This window comes from Podarcis vaucheri (genome assembly GCF_965113315.1).
Source record: "Podarcis vaucheri genome assembly, chromosome: 3".
Lineage (NCBI taxonomy): Eukaryota > Metazoa > Chordata > Lepidosauria > Squamata > Lacertidae > Podarcis > Podarcis vaucheri.
Window position 1 is genome coordinate 45,062,259 of NC_138761.1, and position 23,371 is coordinate 45,085,629.

At 44.2% G+C, this 23,371-nt stretch overlaps 1 protein-coding gene across 3 annotated transcripts in view; it reads right to left on the reverse strand.

Moving 5' to 3' along the window:
• KIF26B (kinesin family member 26B) overlaps positions 1 to 23,001 on the reverse strand; it is a 271,678-nt gene extending 248,677 nt beyond the window's left edge. For 2 of the 3 annotated variants that reach the window (XM_082214955.1, XM_082214954.1), the window contains exons 1-2: positions 22,606 to 23,001; positions 21,274 to 21,675 (exon numbers count right to left, since the gene is read on the reverse strand). In XM_082214955.1, coding sequence (XP_082071081.1) covers positions 21,274 to 21,675; positions 22,606 to 22,668 — 465 coding nt within the window. In that variant the 5' untranslated portion in view covers positions 22,669 to 23,001. Of the gene's footprint in view, positions 1 to 3,265; positions 3,368 to 21,273; positions 21,676 to 22,605 lie in introns of those variants that run through there. The other variant, XM_082214957.1, reaches the window with a different exon arrangement.
• Positions 23,002 to 23,371: the final 370 nt, after the last annotated feature.

A 23,371-nucleotide genomic window follows, 5' to 3' on the forward strand; every position in this document is an offset into this window, starting at 1 on the left:
AAGACAATCCTGGGCTGTTCTGTTTTATCAGCTCCTATAAATGCAGGCTGCCAGGCAACACAGCAGGCTGCTGTCTTAGGGGTTAGACTTAATTGCTACATTCACAGAGCCAGGGGCAATCCTATCCAGGTGAGCTATTAGTTAGCAGACAAAAGAAAAGAGGTTTAAAGTTTTTAGTGCACATGTTTTGAGGAAAAGAAACTGCAGTATGTACAGAAAGTAGGAGGGTTGTAGCAAATTAGGGCCTCTCATGTTTTGATTGCTCTAACATGCCTGAGCCATCCTGACAGGACCCATCACCATGCTGTGATAAAGGGATGCCTGGGCTTCCTCATGACTTCAGCCAATATACAGATGTCCTTCACATATGACTGCACTCTCAACATTCACTGCCGCTGCCCTTTTTTCCCCTTTAGTTGGATAAATGAGGACTGGACTTGCATGGAGTTTGATTTCCGCCCCTTTCGCTTTGAAGTACACATACTCTCTGTCCCCAATATTTTGTTCAAGGCCATATAAGCATAAGAAAACAAAATGGGAAGTTCTCACTGTAGTTGCCACATCACCAACATCCTCCTCCCTGATTTTAAAAATTCATTAAAAAAATCGGGAGCCAAACTATGAAGCAAAGGGGATAAAAGAAGAATTGATCAGCTAAACAACATACATTAGACACCAGTTGTCATATACAGCACTCAGTAAAACTATGAATAATTTTAATCCATCTTTTACAAAAGAAGCTACAGTGTGAACAACCATGATAGATAACTAGATAATACTTGAAGAAACTATTCATCAGAAAGGGACAAAGCTCCCCTTACTACTCTTCGCAATACAGATTATTAGCATTTATATGATGCCTTAGCCCTTTGATCTTAGATGAGATACAGGCTGGCTGTAAAAGAATAAGTAACGACGAGAGTAGGAGCTCAGAATACTCACCACTGTATTATTTAGCACAACAGGAAATATTAAGGTGCATTTAACAAGCAAGGATTCATCCAGGCCACAACTGACTCAGGACGGAGCACTATGATGCAAGTCAGAGGAGACCTATCAAGAGATCAATGCTAGACTGCATTGGTAAAATGGCCATTTCCTCCTATCAAATTAACTTCCACTCTCTTTCCTCATTCCATTCCTTCCCCAAGCAGTAATATTTGTCAGCTGATGGCTTTCTTCTCCTCAGGCTACTTCTCATTTGCTGCTGGGCTTTGCTCTCCAACAGCGTTTCTCCACCCAGGTGTCCTGGCCAGGAGAAAGCTAGCAACAGGCACTTTCAGGTGGCACTCAGTGCCACAGACCGCCCACTGCCTCCCCACTGGTCGGCCTTGCCCCCTTAGCCATGCCAGTGTCGTTTGGCTGGACCAGCGCTGACAGCAGTAACTCCTTACATGCTGAGGAAAGGTGTCCAGGAGACAGAGGAGTTCAGGGGAGAGGGAAGGTCTTTGTCCTCTCAGGGGAAAGCGCCAAATGAGTCGCTGAGGGAAATTAGAAAGTGAGGCAAAATTAATATTTATGAACAAATAAATAAATGCAGTGGAAATAGGATGGAAAGGGTAAGAAAGCTGTTATATACGCAAGAAGCGAATGTGAACGCAACAAGTAGAAGGGATAGAAGAAAACAGCAGTTTGTGGGGGCTAATATGGCACAAGCAGAATGTGAAAGGAGAAAAGAAGAAATCACAGGAGATGGGTAAAAGAAAAGAAAAATACTTGGATAGGCATGTGAAGGTGGGAAGGGAAACTGTACAAGAAAAAAAATCTTCTCCCTTTAGAGCTTCCAAATCAGCAAATTCTGCCTAAAATGGAGAGGCTGAATCAGAGCAAATGTTTGGATTTAGCTTCAGGAAGCAGAGCTGTGGAACTCCTTGCCACCATGAAAATGCTATGGCAAAGAATTTGCCAATTTCCAAAGATGGATTAGATATCAATAGTAAATGATGTCAGCAATTGCTTATCCCTGGCTCTGCCACCATTTTGTGACTGGCTGTGCCCCTGGCACCATCATTTTCTGACTGTTGAGCCTCAGTAAATTTCCAGCCATTTCAAGTGAGCCCTTAGGGTAGAAAGCTTGAGAACCTCCACTCCTGAGTGGCAGCATTATTCCTTATATAGATTGCTTGTTGGATCAGCTGGAACTATTTGTGTAGAAAATATATCACAAAAATAACCCATCAGAGGATTTACAGAAGTGTTGGAGAACTCTCTTCTCATGTGTATCCAACAAAGTCTGAGCCTAAGCATCTTCCAGACATTTTACAAGATCTAATTTTTGATACTGGTTAAGTCATCATCCATTAGTTATTTTTAGCAGATTTTAAAAAAATATATGCTGCAGCAATTGCATGGAGTTTGGGTTTGATGTTTTGGTTCCTTTGTAGAAGAAATGGATTTAAATCTATTTCAAAGTGGCTATGGCACACTAGGATATAGGAAGACTTTAAGACTCCAGCTGTACTTTTTTTTAACCGAGGGTGAGTGATCAGTCTTGTGATTGTAGGGATTTTTCCTGTGCAAATGCTCACTGTTAATCAATGAGAAGAAAGAAAATGCAGCTTTTCAGGAAAAAAATTGTATTTTTTTTACTCATTTCCAGTAAATGAAGGATACTGGGGGGGCTTATCTATGCTTCCTCTTGTCCCACTGCTTTCCGCAGCCCCGGGGAAAACCTGCTCTTTAGCACTGAATTGGAGCAAACAGCACACTGGATTGACATTTGCTCCATTTTGGACTAAAGAGTGGGTTTTCCTTGGGAAAAGAGCAGGACAAGGGGGAAATTGCTCAGACTGCCCTAGGCATGAGACAAGCAGAAGTTTGGATGAGCCCTGACAGTGAACACTCTCACTCTCTTTTCTCTCTCTCTCTCTCTCTCTCTATATATATATATATATATATATATATCTTTTTTCAGTTCTTGGTATGCTGGGGAGGTGGGGAAGGGGGAGCCTTGAAAGTATACTAAGTAGTTGCTTAACTGTGCATTCCTTCAGCTACAAAGAACAAAGTCAAGACTATTAAATTCACTTCATTTAGTAGAAACAGGATTCCAGACCTTGGAAAGTCAGTACTTTACTCAGAAAACCACTTAGCCTTTTTTCTTTTCCCAAAGAGCTATGTTGCTAATCAGAAACAGGCTAGTCACTATCCATCACTGGAGAAGGCAACATACACACACACAAACACACAAAGATATATAGATATAGATAGGAGCAGATACACAACACACACACACAGAGCGTATTAAAGCAAAATCAAATCAAACCTGCAATAGGGCAATGAATCCTATCCTCCCACATTTCACAGGTAGATGGGTAAATAATGGTTCAACTGAGATTTCATTCACACAGAGGAATAGGGTATGCCGGGAACTCGTCTCAGTCTGACAATTTGCTGCAGATGCTGGCTTAGGGGAGCAATTTATCAGTGTCATCCACTTGCATTACTATACACTAGTTCCTCAACAGCACTGCTTCTGCCCTGGCTTCCCACACAATCCTCTCCAGCCCTTGAAATTCAGCCACAAAAAAGAGCCCTTATCTTGGCTTTCCTGCTACATGCCTATTGCAGTGATCCAAACTACTGTGATTCAGTGCAGGGTAGAAGGAAGAGTAGACACTTCGTTGTTGTGCTGATAAAAAGGGACCCCTAAAAATACAGACTATGGGTTTTTTTAAATCTTTTTCCCCCACCCTCAGACTCCCACACCAACCCTCTCCCTCTCTCTCTCATATGCACACATCCTTGTCCCTTCTTCTTTATATTCCCTTTGTATTGATGTACAATTCACTGTTTTAAAAAGAACCATCACAAGAATTCAGCTCAGTGCAAATGACTCCTGAAAGATATAGGCATTTTAGATGCTTCATCTTTGGTTAAACTGGAATGGAATATTAAACAGGCAATACACAGAGACACAGAGCTACAGGGGAGCACTCAAGCACCAACATCCATTATTTAACTGCTGCATCAGCAGCAGACAAAGCTGTTAATATCAGACAATCCAGCCCAGTGGTTGGGTCATGTATCAGGGAGTTGGACGCATAAGGAACCAATCCCACCTGGTGTGACCTGATATCTGAACTTGGGCATGTCATTTTCTGCCCACTATTATTCTCTTGCTTCATCTTTCTTATCTCCTTGAACTACAAGGTTTTCAAGGCCCCCTCTCTATCCGTACATAAAACACATCAGGGCTGGCTCTCTCAGCCTCCATATTCCAAAAGCAAAAAACAATAATAAATTCAGTGCTCTTTTTCTAGAAAAAGAGGGGCCGGAATGCACCATGAATGCCTCCCTCGTTCTCTTAGAATGATAATGGCGTCCACCTGAGAGGTGCCAGAACTGAGTTCCGACGAGTTCCAGCTAAAAAAAGCTCTGAATAATTTCATCAACAAAAACAGCCAAGCCGCGCATAAGTTCTAATGTCTGGTATAATAACGCAATCACCTACGTGATATTGCCATGTGCTGTAATGTCTCCCAGTGAAGTTGCTCTCCGCTTACACCAGTTTGTTCCTTTCTAAATGATACGTGCTGTCAATTACTAACCCCAATAATTTTGCAAAGATTCAAGGAATATAAAGGGTAAGGTGTTTGGAAAAGGTGCACCAGCACCAGTCTAAATCCATGACAATAGGGCTGAAATCCAAATATTGGTTTGTGCTCTTTCATCCTTTTCTGCATGTACAATGGGACATTTCCTTGCACTACATCAGATGACATTCCCTAGACTTGCCATACGTCAGGAAAATTCCTGACGTGTCCTGGTTTTCAGGTGTAAAAAAGGCTTTGGGGGAATTTTGCCCAATTAGCAAAATGTCAGGGGAAAGCCAGATGCAGCGGAAGCAGCTCAAGAAGCTTAAAATCACAATTTTGGGGTTAGGTTTCCTCCAAAAAGCTCAGCAACTTTGCACGTATCAGGAATTTTACTTTTTGAAATACGGCAACCCTCATACTCTCTAAGCACCGTCTTTGACCTTCAGAAGCAGCTTGTCAGACAACTGAATAGAAAAATCTGCATTTCAACATGGGAAAGGGGTCAAAAGGTGGGGTAGAACTATCAAAATAAGTAGATAAAACTTAGTTATAATGACCACAAATGCTGATGCATTCACAGACATTATGAAATACAATACACCCTAGGTTTTTCCCAGTACATTCTATGTTAGGGCTGGATTAGACACCTACATGCAGGCTACAGGAAACCCTTTACCCACGGCAGTGGTACAAACAGGGTAAGTCAAATTTTAAGATCCACTTAAATCCTGGCCACTTACAAATTGCCAAAAAAGAAGAAAAAAGATGGAGAAGAAATGCATCACCCCCCAAAAGTGCAAAAGTGGGGTAAGATTTGCATCTGCCACGTACAGATGCAAATTCAGAAAAAATTACTGTGATCTACCAGGATGTAAGCCCCATTTAGTATGGTGTGTATTTCTTCCTCCTAAATCCATAGTGTCACACTGTAAAACCCTTTCCATAAAGCTTATTTTTGAACGTTACTCTGTACAAAAATGTATTGTGCATACCTTCCATGGAATAGGCCACTGTTAAAATGCTAGAAATTTAGATGTAATTGACTACAGAAATTTTCATATAAAAATTAAATATGTTGGAGGATGGGAATGAATTTTGTCATTACTCATAAATCACGTTGCTGCTTTCTATTAGGAAACTTATAGCCATATTTTAATAAGTGTATTATGGTTAAGAACCTTAAATATATTACAATCACAAATATGCATTAGCTGGCTTAATGTGTTTACTCACCGACAGAAACTGCTTGCATATAGGCACACAGTCTTTAAAAAGAAAAACAATACTGCTACCTTGCAAGATGCTTCAGGGACTGTCTTTCCCTCAGTCCAGCCACTCCCTCCAATTCATCACTCAGTTTTGTTTAAGTATTCAGAACACAAGAGGACTTGGGCAATTATAAGGGCAGGAAATGGAACATGAGTCAATAAGGTGAGGCATAACAGGTTACTGCCATTTTAGGTTGCATTTGAAGGTGGTGGTCTGCATTGCCCCAGGCAAAGAGCACATGGCTCCCCCACTGCCAGGATCCCAGGACTCCTCCCACCAAGACATAGGAGCGTGAGACGGTCCTCCTGCATCTAGTCCAGCATCTTATTCTCACAAGATGGCCAGCTAGATGCCTGTGGGAGGCCTGTAAGCTGGGCATGAACACAACAGCATTCTGCCCGCCGGCAATTTCCAGGAACAGGCAAGCTGCCTCTGTCAGTGGAGGTGGAACACCGCCATCATGGCTGGTCACCGCAGATAGCCTTCATCCAGTCCTCTTTTAAAGCCATTCAAGTTGGTGGCCATCCCTGTTTCCTGTGGGAACGAGTTTCACTGTTTAGCTCCATGAAGATGTGCTTTCTTTTGCCTGTCCTGAATCTTCCAGCATTCAACTTCATTGTATGTTCATGAGTTCTAATGTTATGAGAGAGGGGTAAGTTTACAAACTTCTAAACATGTCACGTCTTACTCACCATTTTTCTAAACTAAAAAGTCCTAAAAGCTGAAATTTTGCTGACAGTTGTTCCTACCCACATTTAATCCAGCTCCCATCTTGGCGCAACCCAAACAATTGACGAATCCTCATCTGGAAGCACTGGAACTCAGCTCCACAAGGTTGCCATGTCTGAAGGCAGGACTCAGCTTTTTAGTGTTTATTGAAAAGCCACTGCCATTCCACCCAGCACAGACATCTTCCGATCACCCTATCCTGTGAAGTATTCCTGAACTTTTTACTGAAGCAAGGCAGCAAAAACAAGTTCGACCCCAGCCATAGGTCCTCTTTTATGGCCCAGGAACAGAGCAGAGGAAAGAAGCCTTTCCTTTAGCAAACACTACCCAGTCCTGAAGGGACGTGGGTGGCGCTGTGGGTTAAACCACAGAGCCTAGGGCTTGCTGATGAGAAGGTTGGTGGTTCGAATCCCCCCAATGGGGTGAGCTCCCATTGCTCGGTCCCTGCTCCTGCCAACCTAGCAGTTTGAAAGCACGACAAAGTGCAAGTAGATAAATAGGTACCGCTCCGGCGGGAAGGTAAACAGCATTTCCGTGCACTGCTCTGGTTTGCCAGAAGCGGCTTAGTCATGCTGGCCACATGACCCGGAAGCTGTACGTCGACTCCCTTGGCCAATAAAGTGAGATGAGCGCCACAACCCCAGAGTCAGTCACGACCGGACCTAATGGTCAGGGGTCCCTTTACCTTACCCAGTCCTGAACCATCCCCTTCCCACAGAACTTTTTGGTGGGGTAATAGGCCTAGTTTGCTCTAACCAGTCCAAACCCTAGGCGTAGCCATCACCCAGCCAAAGGGTTGGGGGGGTGAGATGGTTCAGTGAGGGAGGGATGGGCCCAGGGCTTGGTGACCCGTGGCAATATCAGACTTCTGTGACCCATCTCCTACCACACAGGCACTAATAATAATAATAATGGTAATAATTTGTATACCACGCAATATCTGTAAGATCTCAGGGCATTTCACAGCCTAAAAATATGTTTCCGACAGCCAATCCCAATTAGCCTTGCTCTTTTCTTCTTCTTTGGCAATCACTCGTAGCCAAGTAAGATTGTCTTCCATAAACATGGTATTAACAGTTACAGATAGGTAGCCGTGTTGGTCTGCCATAGTCAAAATAAAAATGGTATTAACAGTGAGTCTGTAAGTGACTGTGGAGGCCAGTTCGGGATCCACATGTCCTTCCACAGTGGAGACATAGGTTTCCGAGCGGGAAGTGATCATGGTGAGGGTTTGTCAAACGTGCCTTACTCTTAGCACGTTTCTCCTTTTCACCCTGAGTTCGTGCTTCTTCAAAGTCCATGACACCTTTGGTAAAGACTGTTCTCCAGTTGCAGCACTCACAGACCACTGTTTCCCAGTTATCAGTACTTATGCTACATTTTTTTAAGATTTGCCTTGAGAGAGTCTTTAAATCTCTTTTGTTGTACACCAGTATTTCGCTTTCCATTCTTGAGTTGGGAATAAGAGTAGTTGCTTTGGAAGATGATAATAAGGCATCCAAACAACATGACCAGTCCAACTAAGTTGATGTTGAAGAATCATTGCTTTAACACTGGTGATCTTTGCTTCTTCCAGTACACTGACATTAGTTCGCCTCTCATCCCAAGTGATGTGTAACATTTTTTGGAGATACCATTGATGGAATCTTTCGAGGAATAGGAGATAGCGTTTATAAGTGGTCCATGTTTCACAAGCATACAGTAAAATTGATAGTACAATAGCTTTGTAAATAAGCATTTTGGCTTCCCTGTAAATGTCCCAGTCCTCAGACACTCTGTGCTTCAATCAGGAGAAAGCTGCTTTCCCAGTTAGTAACCTAACATCTATAAACTGAACTAGCGGCAGTTTCCAAGTAGTCTTCAGAAACAGCCTTTGACTGATGGAAGGGGTTCCTTTTTGAAAGCACAGAATGAAAAAGCTTGAAAAAGGGAAGCGGGGGCAGAGAAGTAAACTAAAATTACCCCTAGTTTTTTTGGTACATTTTGCCTTAAACAGTGCCAAAGTTTGGATAACCCCACCACCTCCCCTCTTAAGACTCTAATGTTCACTCTGCAATGTTGAAAGAGAGTGCTAATTCTTCCAGTGGGACAAGTGTGAGCGATACCACCAATATTAACCTGATTTAGAGAACTTGTTAACTGTTAATAACATTCATTAGAGAATGAGAAACGCATGAGTCATGACTTCCAATTTGCTGCAGAGTGGGCTTTTATTGTTTCTTCTTGCCAGCCACTGTTAAGCAAGCAGAGAGATGAGCAGACAAATGAAGAGCAATAGCTTTTGTTCTGGCAATATAGCATCTAAGAGGTGGGATGGCTCCACAGCACCAGTATATATTGGGGCTGCAGGGGTGAGGCATGCTCTGTGATGGATGGTAGAGAAATGGGATTTTGAGTCAACCTCTATTAGCTGCTGTCACTTTAAGGTAACAAAGCACTGAAAAGGGGAAACTGAGTACAGTGGTACTCAGGTTAAGAACTTAATTCCTTCTGGAGGTCCATTCTTAACCTGAAACTGTTCTTAACCTGAGGTACCACTTTAGCTAATGGGGCCTCCCACTGCGCCACCACTGCGCGATATCTGCTCTGATCCTGAAGCAAAGTTCTTAACCCGAGGTACTATTTCTGGGTTAGTGGAGTCTGTAACCTGAAGCGTCCGTAACCTGAGGTACCACTGTATCTTTAATATTGTCAAACATAGTACAAGCAAATAGTATGGGACTGATTCAGGTGTTAAAAAACAGACATTTCTCCTCGGACTGCTACTTCAGAATGGGGGGAATCTCATAATTAGATGCTCTAACATAAATAAGCAAACATATCCGTCCAACCAATCCTACTCTGACATGTTTATTTCTCTGTGTACAAGGGGGGTGGATTGACATGGAAAAGCATTCAAACATGAACTCCTTGCTTACATTTAAAGGTGGTGTGGTCCCAAGTACAGTATGCTATTTCTAAATATATAGATTGGTGTTGATGAGTCTATCAGAGCCAACGTTAGATGAGCAGCATATTGCAAACCTTCACCCAAAGAAATGTGCTTTCTAATAAGGAAGAAGGGGGAGATACATGTGGTGGAGTTCTGTACAAAGAATAAACAATCCATTTCTGTTTATCCTGTGGCATCTGATCACAGAATATGTCAGTGCATAGCTCTGTAATACAGAGGTGGGGAAGATTCCTAGTTCTAAAAGCTAACAGATTTCATACCAGCACATTATATATGACAGGTCATACACTTCTGACATTTGTGACAGTCACACATAACAAATTGCTGAAACCAGGCCTGAATAAAAATGCAGGACGTACAGTAGTCTAGGGCTCTGCACAGAAAACCACAACAAGCTGATCAGTTTTGTGTTTGGAACTATCCCAATTAGCTGATGTTCCAAAAATAATCCAGGGTATTAGACTGCTGATGCGGCTGAGTCTGTGTGAACGGTTTTCTTTCCTCTGTACACAAAGCTACTCTGGCTCTAACAATCCGCTGATTTGGGCAGCCTGCCCTGTACAATGTGCTGACCCATATTTAGGATGGATGATCTTTTATTTTTTTTAATAGAGGAGAAATCGTTATGGAATAGTTCTTCAACACACATATAAAACTCTCTCCTTAACCCACAAGGCAAACACCACAAATTCTCTTTCTTGTGAAGCAAAATGTGGTTATTTAAGAAATAAAACCAGTTTTATCCCACTTTTTCTCCCTAAGGAGACCTGAAAGTTGTACCCTAAAACAGTAACACAATATGAAGAAGCAATATTAGGTTCTTTGAGATCTGGACTAAGCACCCAGAATTCTCAAACATTCCCAAAGAGAACCTCATAACTGATCATGGGCTAGGCATTTTGAAAAACATGCACACAACACCTGCAGCCAACCAGATCCACAACATAATGTTTGTGGAGGGAAAGAATGTGATTAAAGAACTGTAATGAAGGAGTCTCCTTTCCCAAGTAGGATACATGAACCCTACAGCCCACTCCAGAGTCTTGCCCTGCACAAATCTCCTCCCTGAGGTAAATGGGTGTAATATACTTCCACCAATACATTTTCAAGAATGGTTCTTTAGAAGAAGTTAAAAATGCACCTTAGCTCTTAGCATAGTGAGAATATTGAATACAGATTAGTATCAGCCTCATCTCCCAAAGACGTCTTCCTCCAGCCGCCCCCAAACACAACGGCTGCTATTGCTTGACACACTAAGTTGTGGCATACTGGGACTGTGTGGACATGTGGGCTCCAGGAGAGGAGCTTACAGCTGCATTACTCTTTGCCAGGGATTTTCACTCCGGCATGAGGAAAAACCTTAGCTACAGGCTGATTATTTAGCAAAGAGAAAGTTTAACCACAAGCTCAGGTTCAGATGGCATGCCCAACCAAACCTTGGATTAGCACAAGACCAGGAAGCAGCAAACTGATTTTGCGCTCTGGGGGGTGGGGAGGCATGTTTGCACAATCCCAGCAAGCCATAATTTGGCTTCCTGGGTTGTGCAAACCAGCCTGATGTACAAAAGCTGGTGAATAACATCCATAATGGACACCTATAAAGAGTCATCAGAAAAATATTGCAATAGAGGCCTTTGAAACTGTTCATTGCACAGTCTCCTACTGGCTATTAAAAATAACTGACGTATTCTTCACTTTTGGAACTTCTTGACAGTGGATAAATACTTCATTATAATTGTTGGGCGTTACTGAAAGGAAAGGAAATGGAAAATACATACGTTGTCCAGGACCAATCTGCAAGACATTCTTAAAAGCTGCTTGCAAGTAATTTGGCTTGTGCTGGATTTCTGTATCTATTAAGTTATGTGATATGCAGGCTGTGTGTCTGCATTGTGGTCAGTCAGTCATTTGTATGCCACCTTTCCAAAGTTAAAACCATGCTCAGGGCAGCTTACAGCATATTACACAGCTTACATAACTACAAACATGACAAAAGTAGTCATATACAATAAATGATAGCTCAGTCAGCAGAGCATAGAATCGTGTGAGACTCTTAATCTCAGGGTCCTGGGTTCAAGCCCCATGTTGGGCAAAAGATTCCTGCCTTGCAGGGGGTTGGACTGAATGACACTTGTGCTCCCTTCCAACTCCACAATTCTATGATGCTATGATTACGTTCTTTCTAACTTCTATCAGAGTAAAAAGATACTTTAAAAACTGAACAATCAAACCAAATGAACTACAAAGCTGAGCCATCTCAGTTTCAAAAGGTTCATTACCCTGCCATCCGGAAAGCAAGCATCCTATTTACACAAATCTGGTGCCCAAATGATACAATTTCTAATACTTCAGAATTCAATATATACTAGCAAAGTTATTGGAATATGTATCAAAAGCAGAAAGCAAATATTCTACCAGCAAAAAGGTACATTTAGGGGAAATGGTCCTATTACATTTGTAAGATACAGTGGTACCTTGGTTTAAGAACAACTTAGTTTATGAACAACTTGGATTAAGAACGTGACAAACCCGGAAGTAGGTATTTTTGTTTGTGAACTTTGCCTTGGAAGCAGAACATGTTTTGCTTTCTGTTGAGTGTGTTCCATTTGTAAATTGAGTCCCGCGCTGCTGTGGGAAAGCACACCTTAGTTTAAGAACGCTTTGGTTTAAGAACGGACTTCCGGAACGGATTAAGTTTGTAAACCAAGGTACCACTGTATTTGGTATACTTCAGCAACTGATACGAACCTAGGTAACAAATCTAGGGTATGACCCAGCCAAAGTTATAATGAGTGCTTTTTTACCCCAATCATTTTTATAATAGAGGGACAAGCACATAAATGAGTATAATTTAATAGAACGCACAAGTCCTGCTATCTGAACACTCGTTACACAAAAATTCACTTATCCAAACATGATGAATTAGGATCCTTGTTATAAACAGTGCAGGTTGAGATATCCAAACAAACAGACCTGCATGTAGTATTGTAAACAAATAAGTAGCCTTAAACAAGATTTTGCTGGTCCATGACAGCCGTTTCTTCAGAAACCATAGTGGGAAGCATGGGGAGGTTGGCTAAATAAGAACATTTTTTCCTTCCTTGTTTGACTTTTGCAAGGTTTCAGAGGTTTTTCCTGGGTTTTTCCATTCTGGGATCAAAATTTTGTTGCCGGGAATGCATTAGAAATTTCCCCATAGGAATCAATGGAAATGATCCACTCATTGTGTGAATGCTCACCTAACAATTTCCCGAGAACGCATTGTGTTCAGATAGCAAGACCTGTGTGTATTATTTCTCACAGCAAATGTGAAAAATCACAGGTTACGTATCTCCCTGGAAAAAAAGAAAAAATCAAGATTCATTATTTGAATCACTCTGTTTTTAAAGCAAGGCCTAAACCTCTGATTTTCATAATAATAAAAATGAGAAGCATCAACAAGTCTAAGAACTATTCTTTATTTCTCTGGTTTGCTTCCACAATTGGAGTAATTCTAGGTGCTGTAATGTAAGGGCACAGGCAAATGGTAGGTGCTCTCCCTGCTAGGAGACCCGCAATTGCAAAATGTGCTTTCGACAGGTTATGCTCAGTGTTTGGTATTGTGACCTGTGATGAAATACAAAAGACTGGCTGTTGCTGCCTAAACTTTAATGGACTTAATCCTCCCAAATGTTGACAAATTACTGCTCCGGGCCATTTAAAATCACATTTCTAATGCAATAATCCTATTTGCATTACGCTGACTTGGGATGAAATGATTAGGTGACTGAGATTTTTGCACTACAAAATTAAGTCCCCCATACAGTCCGGCTGTGCTTATTCATATATTAAAGGTCTGAACAGAAATGAAATTCCATTATTCTGCTACTTGCTAAGCTTTCAGGAAGGGTTCATTACTGTCCTGTCTCTGCTAGAAATGTCTCCCTAAAGTAGGCACGAGCTAACAGGAACCCATTTCCCATTATATCCGCTGCAGGGATTCTTTCATTATTAATATTATTAGTCTTCGGCCACCAAACATCTCTGAAGTGGAAAGGCTAAATCAAGAGCATGTGGGCAGAAATGCTAGAAAGGTACAGAAAGTGGATCAAGCACAGGTTCTAACAGAAAGGGAAATATAATAAAGCCATGCCCATATGTCCTCCAGTATCCACCCATGGGACTCTGTGGGGAGAGCCCATAGCTCGGTGGTAGCAGGTTATATGTGTTCTGTGCCCCAGGACATGAAAAGATTCATCAGGTAAACGGTGAAATGATGAATTATGCCATAGCTTTTCATTGAGGACACATTTATTCGCTTAACAAATGACAATATGACTGTCATTTTAAAAGATTTTTTCATATACTGTATGTTTAATAGTGGAGGGGGGTGTATGTTCCCTTCTTCTAAAGCAAGCACCGAAATGGTTAAATTAAGGTTTGTGCTTCTGTAATTAAAAGCTAAGCTTTGTCAACATAACCAAAACCAAAGTCCCTCAGCTTTCCTCCTGCTGACATATTGTGAGTGAATTTTTCTTGTTAAAGTTAAAGTTCCACACTTCCGTGATAGCTATGGGGTAGTCAAAGGTACCCTTGTTCTAGGTTAAGCATTCATTTTGCTGCAGCAAATCCAATGTATGGCTGCAAATGGTTTCATACATAAAGATCTGTCAGGTCACGCAATGACAGCAGCAAACTATTACGGGATGTATCTGACTAAATCATACTCCGAATAGAACCCGGACTAATTTAAATCCATTTTTTTCAGTGAGTCTACTCTGAATATGACTTGAGTCAGCTACAACCCAATAGGGGTTTTTTATATATACATTCAAACATTTTGAAGTACATGATTCGATTTTTAAAAGGTTCTCATTCAATCAGTATCAATAACCTACTATTTCTGTGAAAACATATCATGGATTGTTATATTAAGAGTTGCCATGCCTTAACTAGCCAAGGTTTATGCATTTTAAGGAAGGAATAAGTGCAAAAATGTAAAATATATATTGCTGACTGATTATAAAGCTCTTTTGCTGACAACGGTTATGAGAGCTAATGAAATTTCCAGGATGTTATCAGCAGGAGTTCCTCCCCCCCCCCAAAAAAAAAAACACCTTGCAAGTCAGCTGGATTCATAAATGATAAATGGGCAAGAATTAGAACACACGTTTGATTATTCTTCCTATAGGCTACACTTACAGTTGTGTACTACCAGCAACTTCTGCCATAGAGGTTTACAGTAAAAATATCAATTGAGGGAGCGGGGCTGAACAGGGAAGACTGTGTGCTGTGTATTTTAAATGTGTGCCTGAATCAAGAGGGGTTGTGTGTGCACACATGCATAAGACTGTGTTTGTGTACTAGGCATGTGTGATTGTGTTAATGGGGTGTGTGAGAACAGGGTGTAGGATGGAGCTACCCACTTTGGTATCTGGCCCTGCTTGCTGCTGGTATGCGCACTTTTCCCTAAGGGAATATGGTCCCTTGAGGAGAAAAAGGTTCCTCATCCTTGGTTTATACAAATCAGGCTGATCTTATCAATTTGGAATTCAGTAGTAAGGCATAAGGGGACGCGGGTGGTGCTGTGGTCTAAACCACAGAGCCTAGGGCTTGCCAATCAGAAGGTCGGTGGTTCGAATTCCCGTGACAGGGTGAGCTCCCGTTGTTCAGTCCCAGCAGTTCAAAAGCACGTCAAGTGCAAGTAGATAAATAGGTACCGCTCAGGCGGGAAGGTAAACAGCATTTCCATGCACTGCTCTGGTTCGCCAGAAGTGGCTTAGTCATGCTGGCCACATGACCCGGAAGCTGTCTGCTGACAAACGCCAGCTTCCTCGGCCTATAGAGCAAGATGAGCGTCGCAACCCCAGAGTCGTTCAAGACTGGACCTAATGGTCAGGGGTACCTTTACCTTTTAGTAAGACATGAGTTTCAGTTACTGCATTTAAAAATAAGGTCTACGGCTATATTCTGTATACCTATTGTGCACACACACACCCAAAATCAACCCTCCTCTCTGAATTTCTGCTACTGAAGCACCAGTCCAGCCATTTTCTTGGTCTGGAAAAAGGAGTGTTTATATGGGATCCTGTGGGCATCCCTAACAGAGAGGCATCTCCATTTTGCAGGAAATATGGAGTTGGGTGGGCACTGACAGCAACATTAGTCAAGGCCTAAGTTAGGCATAAGCAAACTCAGCCCTACAGATGTTTCAGGACTACAACTCCCATCATCCCTGACCACTGGTCCTGCTAGCTAGGGATGATAGGAGTTGTAGTCCCAGAACATCTGGAGGGCTGAGTTTGCTTATGCCTGGCCTAAGTTCAGCGCAAAAGGAGAGCAGCAAAGAAAAAAGACACAGTTCCTCATGAACCAAAGCTGGAGACCCATTGCTATAGGCTCTGGAATCATCATCCTGTCCTCACAGTGGCCAACCAGATACCTGTGGAGAAATTAGCAAACAGGACCTGAGTGCACAAACACTCTCCTCCTCTGTGGTTTCCAGCAAGCAATACTGCCTTCTCTAATGGAGACAGAGGATATATATCATGGCTAGTAGCCATTGTCCTCTCTCCTCCATGAATTTGTCCAGTCCTTTTTTAACGTCATCCCAGCCATTAGCTATCACTGCTTCCTGTGGGAGCAAGTTCTATAGTTTAACTGCTGCATGAAGAAGTACATCTGTTTATCTGTCCCGAATCTTCCACCATTCAACTTAACTCTGGCACTCCACTGGCAACATTCAGTGGGATATGTCACCATTTCTGGGACAGAATTTTTTAAAAGTTACCAATGATTGTAAACCACCACAAACTTACTACTGCTATCAAAAACACGTGATTTGTGGAACCATTTATTTATTATTCAGCCTTTTAATTTAATTTTTGCGCACTTGGAATAACTGCTTTAGCAGTGAGCAATTCATATAATCACATATGCTATGCAAACGGAGGATTCAACTCAGTCAGTCCTTTAGGACCATCCATATTTTAATTCAAAGAGCACCATAAATAAATAGTGATAAATGCAATTCAGCAAACCGGGTGCTAGAGACCCTTCAACAGCAATCAGTGTTTTCACTTGATACCTCTTGATCCAAACCACAGAAGAAGAAAACCAACCTCTGTTTGAAGTAGAAGAGTAAATATTACCATTTGATAACACTTGGGCCTGACAGTGCAAATTGAATGGCATTGTGTCACATTCATGCAACCCACTGGCTCTCCAACATCCACAGGGTTACCATGGAAGAGAGAGACGCTTACAATTCTTTTAACACTTCGTCAGCTCAAAAGCCTCTGACAGAGCTTTCGGGACTGTTAACTTTTTATGCAATATATGTGGTAATATTGCCACACTGCTTTCAAAGAGTAGCTCAACCGCTGTAGGATTTTGCCAGATTTCACCTCAAAACATCTTGATATCCAATCCAAATAAAGAACTCAGCGTTCAAAAGGTGACATAAATCATGCAAAGTCATTCTGACGATATGGCCAAGCTGCAGAAACCGTTTTCCACTGTGTTTAATTTCTAAGAAGAGAGATGCCAGGACTCATTCCCCACTTAAAATCATGACCTCGGATCTGGAATGTATGCCTCACAGCCACTGAAGAGGAGGCCTGGCAGTGGCTATTCAGTGAAGAGAGGAAGGTCGTCTTTTATATAATGAATGGCATTTTCTGCCTTAGGCCACATTCGTACCACACATTTAAAGCACTATTAGTGCTCGTAACCTTTCCCCAAAGAATCCTGGAACTGTAGCTTGTTAAGAGTGCAGTAAAGCCAAGGTTTGGCTTTAAATGTAATCTACACCCAGGCTCATGGTTAAGCTTTCTCCATAAATTGTGACCAAATTTTGTTCTGGGTTACAGCTCATGCAGAGTCTGGAGAGATTTTAACCAAGAGACCAGGTTTGGATGACACAGGATGCATAAGCAAAAACAGGGACAAAACTAGGCTTTATTTCACCCAGGTTAAAAACCCAGTTTGACACACACACACACCCATGCGCGTTTGTGTACACACAGACACAGGCTGGGAGCCTCAGTGGAGCCCCTCTGGAGGCTTCACCCAGGGCAAAAAAATCCAGCTAGCCCCACTCTCCTCCCCCATAGCTAGGGTACTGGCAAAAAGCAGCACACATGCTCATGCTAAGCCATGGTTTAGCTTAAGAGTGCAAGCCAAGTCAGTGAAGTATTCACTATAGCTCAGCGACCTTTAATGCCAAGGAATTTCCATGGTCATAACCATTCAGGGAGGAGAACCACAGATGTGGCAATGTGGAAGCACTGTAGGAAAGAAATTAGAACAGAAACGTAACTTGTGAACAAACCCAAGTGTGTCATGGAAGCTGTCACTCCTAGATGACATCATTATTTGTGGCACTTCTTCAGATAAAGACTACGTAGTATAGAGTTACACCCTTCAAGCAAGTTATAAATGCAGATTTGTTCACAACAGTGATGCCCTCGGCATAAGATATTGCAGGTTACACCATAAACCATGGATGTGCCTTGACCCTTTGGTTAGTTTCACACTTTTTGTACACTTCCATTCCTCTTCCACATCCCAGATCACCAATCATACTTTTTGCAGAAATTCCTGCCACTATATTGCAGAGCTGACAATGGAAGGCAAGGCTTTCTTCTGGCACATTTCCCTTCCTACAAACATGAAATAGCATGTGAGCAACTTTGATCATCCAGTGGCACTTTAATGTGCATGCTTCTCAGTAGAACTACAGAGACCTGCCAGCGGTCTGCTGTGCGACTGCAATGGAAATAGTGGGGAGAGATGATGTCATATACCCATGGACACAGAAGCAAAATTATGGAGGAGGCGCACTAATAGGAAGGAGCTATGGAGCCAATCTTTGATTTAGATGAGGGAGGGGATGGGAGTACCAAGTAAATGTAGGGTAATTTAAAAGGCAAAAACTCAAGAAAATGCCAGACTGAGCAAATTCTGCTCTGAGTAGTGAGCACAGTAGCCTTTTCAACTACCAGATGCAGGTAGTAAAATGAAACCAGAGGACACCTCACAGATGTGTAAAATACACAAAATGAGAGAATAAGGCATTTTAATTCAACTGCATGAAAATGGAGTGTGTGCACAGAATACATTATATCCTTTCAATGCATGATTTTATCCAGCAATTTCAAAACCTCAAAAATGGTATCAAATTAAATGGCTTTTTGACACTTATTTCACATTTAATTTATGAAGTGTTCCACACTCTCTATTGTTCTTACGCAATTATACCATGAAGACAAGAAGATTGGAATTCCCATCTGTGATCTAATAGGTGGCAAACTAAGGCTCAGTTCTCATGCAGATGGTAAACCTGTGTTTAGACTCTACCACTATGACTGGAGGGGTGAGCTTACAGAAATGGCTATTCCTTCATACAATAGAACGTTCATACAATAAAACACTGTACTACATTTAGAAAACTAGCATGTCAGGCAGAAGGCTATGTAAGAACCCTTCTTTCATTTGGAATGGAAGAATTCTTTTTTAAACTAGATCAGCATTCAATAATGGGAGGAGCTCCCACTGCCAATCTCAATGGAAATGTCTATGTTTATTCCCCTTAGCTCAGCCGTGATCCCTTAGCTCACCCATGGTGAATGTCCACACCACACACCAAAGAACCCAAAACATTTGTTTGAAATAGCAATTTTAGGTGCAACTCTTGGTGTTTCATTTGCATCTCAGAATCCACTGCAGAGTCTGGGGCCAGTGTTCCTCATGATGCAGTGCCATCCCAAAATATTTTGCTGCCTGAGCAAAGGGCAAGGTATAGTGCCCTCCACATTCCACAGACAAATGCCAAACTGACAGGTTCCTGAATCTTGCCTGAACACAGGCCTTGAGGGCAGCAGGCTAACTTAGAGGGTGCAGAGCACATCATGTGGCACACACAGCTCTCTGCTTGCTCCTCGCGCCTCAGCAGCTGTCATCTAAGAGTACTGTCTCACATTGCCCAATGGTAGGGCCAGTGCTGATGTGGTGGCTTTAGTGTGCAGCAGCTGTGGCTGGAAAGCAGTAGCAGCCAGTATTGGTGGGACAGAACTGTGGGAATGCCCTCTAGACTAGCCATGGCTACTAGCCACAATGGCTTAGTTCAATCTCTACTGTCAGAAGCCGTGTGCCTCCAAATACCATTCGCTGAGAATCACAGGTGGACAGAGTGCTGTTGCATTCATATACTGCCTGCAGGCTTCCCACAGGCATCTAGTTGGCCATCGTGATGCTGGACCACACAGACCATCTGATTCCACAGACGCTCCTGATATTCTCATGTTCTTCCTCCAACTTCCCTACAAGGTACCTGAATGGTGCTGGGCAAGGTGGCAGCCAAGTCAGGGATGCAGAGGTGCACTTGTGGCACCAATCCAGTACTTCTACTGGTGAGTCTGCAGAGCCTTGATCTGCCCAGGTAAGCTGCCATGACACTGGCACCACCACAGCAGTGACAGGCTGGGAGTCAGCAGAAACACAGCTACCGTATACAGAGGAGATTATGAGAATCTGAGTTGACCACTGCGAGCTCAGACCAGTTCTTTATCCACTGGACATCACTGAAGTTACTATCCATGTTTGTTCAGCCCCACTGAGTTCTATGGGACTTCTTCCCCAAGTCAGGCTGCAATCTGAGGCAAGCTAACCTAATTCATGGAGGATAATCCTATCAATGACTGGTAGGCATGATGCATTGCTATGCATTGCCTCCATGATCAGAACACCAGCTGCTGGAAACCTCAGGTGGAGAGCATTGTGCTTGAGGGTTTCCCACAGGCATCTATCTGGTTGGCCCCTGGAGAACAGAATGATGGACTAGATGGGCCATTGGCTACTCTTATGTAACCTGGGAGGAGGCACCATTAACCAAGGTATCCTCCAAGGAAACTGCACACACCTAGAAGATTGTAGCCTGAGGCTCTCCTCTCAACACTGAGGACAGAAAGAGCAACCTTGCATGCCTATGCTTTAGATCATTTTATTTTTCACTGCCAGGTCTCCTTGGAGATGGCCACCCATTTCCCTCCAGAGGATTGCCCATCGCATCACAAGATGTGCACCCATGAGAGATGGCCAGGGTTTACCCTTACATGCGGCTTGACACATTTTTGTGCAATCAAAACAACAACAAAATGTGAAATATGTTTTTTTGCAGCTGCACATATGAGATTTAATAAAGCGCTGGGTATTTTCTTTAAAAGGAAATGGACAAGAGGAAAAGGAAACAGAAGTTTGACCCAAACACTGGTTCCTTTCAAACCTTGGGAACCATATTAATGGTGTATTGCAGGACTAATTATTTGACTAGTCAGAGGCATTTATTGACTCAGACCGAACTCTCCTTAAGCCGCATAGGCAGGCATGCCGTCATTACAAACCAGTACAACACAAACAGAAGATTACACCGTTGGTGCTTCCTCTCACTTTGTGCTGAGCGTGTCAAAAACGTCTTTTGTCTGGAGATGGGGAGGGGGGGCTCAGCTACAGAGCTGCGCTGGATGCGGGAAGGGAGTCTCACTACCCAGCCACAGGTTAAAGGAGATCCCCTCTTTCTCCCAAATAATGGGGGTGGAGTTTGATCCCCTGATTCTTTTCAAGACCCCATCTGTTTTCCTTGCTCCCTCACTTTCCTTTCCCCGAATGTCCTGTCTCCTTGCTCTGAGATTCCTTCCTTTGTTAATTCACGCTTTCCCCACTCGTGTTCGCGCGCGCGCGTGTGCGTGTGTGTGGGAGACTCAAGCCCTGCTGGCCGTCGGGCCACCGACTCGCTCCATGGCTCACCTTGCTGCCGAAGGGCCCCGGCAGGAGCAGCTTGAGCGCTTGCCTCTTCAGCTCCACCAAGCGGGCGTTGCAGTTCTCGCACCAGACGCCGCGGTCGGAGCCCGGCGAGGAGCCCCCTCCGCTGCCGGAGCCCGGAGACCCCGTGCCGAAGCCCGGCGAGCCCCCCAGCGACCCGGGAGAGCTGTTGCCGATCCCCGGGGAAGCGGGGCCCGGCGACCCGGTGAAGGAGCCCGGCGACGACGTGCCCGATCCCGGGGAAGGGGTGCCGGACGAGCCCAGGATGGAGCCGGCTCCTTCCGGGGCTGGGCGGCTGCCGGCCCGAGATTCCTCGTAAGCTTTCCGGTACCAGCTTTCGGGCGAGAAGGGAGCCGCGGGTTTGGTCGGGGAGCAGGGGTCGTTCACCTGAGTGGAGAAGGGAAGCAGATCAGTGGGGGGCGTGGAAGGAGGGCAGCGAAGTTGCATTGATAGGAACCAAGCGGCTCGTGGAGATGTTAGATATTAACAATCACCCCAAGTCAGCTAAAACACCCCTCCGCGCATAGGAGCCCACTCCTAGGGGCCGAGGTCCCTTCGCCCTCCCCCTCCATAAAATATCTGAGCCCCCAAGTTGATGTGCAGTGCCATTCAAACGATGTGCATGCCCCACATCGTGTGATCAATTATGCAGGGCAGGGCGGGGCTCACCTGCCCCCCCCCAATATTTTATTCAAGTTGGCACCTTTGACCTCCAGGCACACCCGCCCCCTCTGATCTCCAAGAAGCTGGGTTAAAAAAAAAAAGTCACCACCTGAAATCGATTTTCCCTGCAGAATTGGTGGGGGTGTGCGCGCACGTTTTTCCAATCCAAGCCCCCTCCTCCAAGGAGCGCTCGCTCTCTCCCTCCCTGGCGACCCCCCCCCCGCGCGCCCCTCTCGTGCGTGTGCAAAAGCCCCTCGCAAGTCAGGTTGCTGTATTCTATATACAGCGGAGGAGAGGAGAGATCCGCGAAGCACGTTTCGCCCCGCAGAGCCGCCTGTCTAGGCGGAACCCCAGGCTGCAAAAGTTAAAGGAGTGCAGAGTCCATGGGCTTCTGCTGCTGCTGCCCAAGCGCTCGGCGTCTGCAGCCGCGGAGGAAGCGAGAGAGGCGCCCCGTCTCTCTTTCGCGTCCCAGGGGCGGAACTGGTGAAGGCACCCCCGGCTGCCCCTTTGGCTTGGGGCACCGTGCCGCTTCTTCAGAAGGCGACCGGCTTGTTGCGGGGGGGGGGATCCGTGTCCGCTCGCAGCCCTTTTGTGTGAAAGCCCAGCGCTGTCGATTATTATTATTGCAAGCATCCCTCCCCCCCCTTTACTTACCCCATATTTCCTGTTTCGGGTGCCGACCGCGATCCTCTCCTTATTCCCAGCCACGGAATTCATGGTGAGGGTGATGATCTCGGCGCCCGCGGCAAGATTTCCTGCAAATTTGTATCCAAGGGGGGATTTTTTTTTCCCCAAATCCGGCAAGGTTCACGCACCAGCTGGAAGCAGCTCCGCACTTGAAGTCGGTTTCCCCCTCCCTCTGCCTTTCCAAGGAAAATACCACCAATAAAAATAAATCCCCGATCCCAGAAAGAAAAGAAAAAAACGCTGCCGGAGCCCCAAGAGAGGGTGAGATTGTATCTTCCCGCCCCCCCGTCAGATCATGTTTGCCCTCATTGTCTTCTCTCTCTCGTTTATTCCCACTCTGTGCGTTTGTGTGTGTGCAGAAATCCAAGGGATCGGCGTTCCCCAGTCTAAGCAGACAGCGCCAGTTTCCCTGCACAACTAAAAAGGAACAATCGCATCCAAGTAGATTTTTAGCAGAAGGAGAGAGAGGGAGAGAAGCGGAGGACTGGCTGGGTGTTGCTGGAGAGGCAGCGTTTTCTCCCCGTTGCTACTTGGTGGTGGTGTGTGGCAACTTGTTTCCTTCGCCAAGGTTCGCCACGGAGTTAAAAGAAATCCTCCAAAAACCTCAGGATCCTGGCTCGGGGAGGAGCCTCCGCGAGGCTTGCAGCCAATATCTTTCTCCCCATTTTGGCCAAGCAGTTTCTTGCAAAGAGGAAAAGCTCAGCGCTCCTGGAGCTGCTGCCGCCGCCGCTGC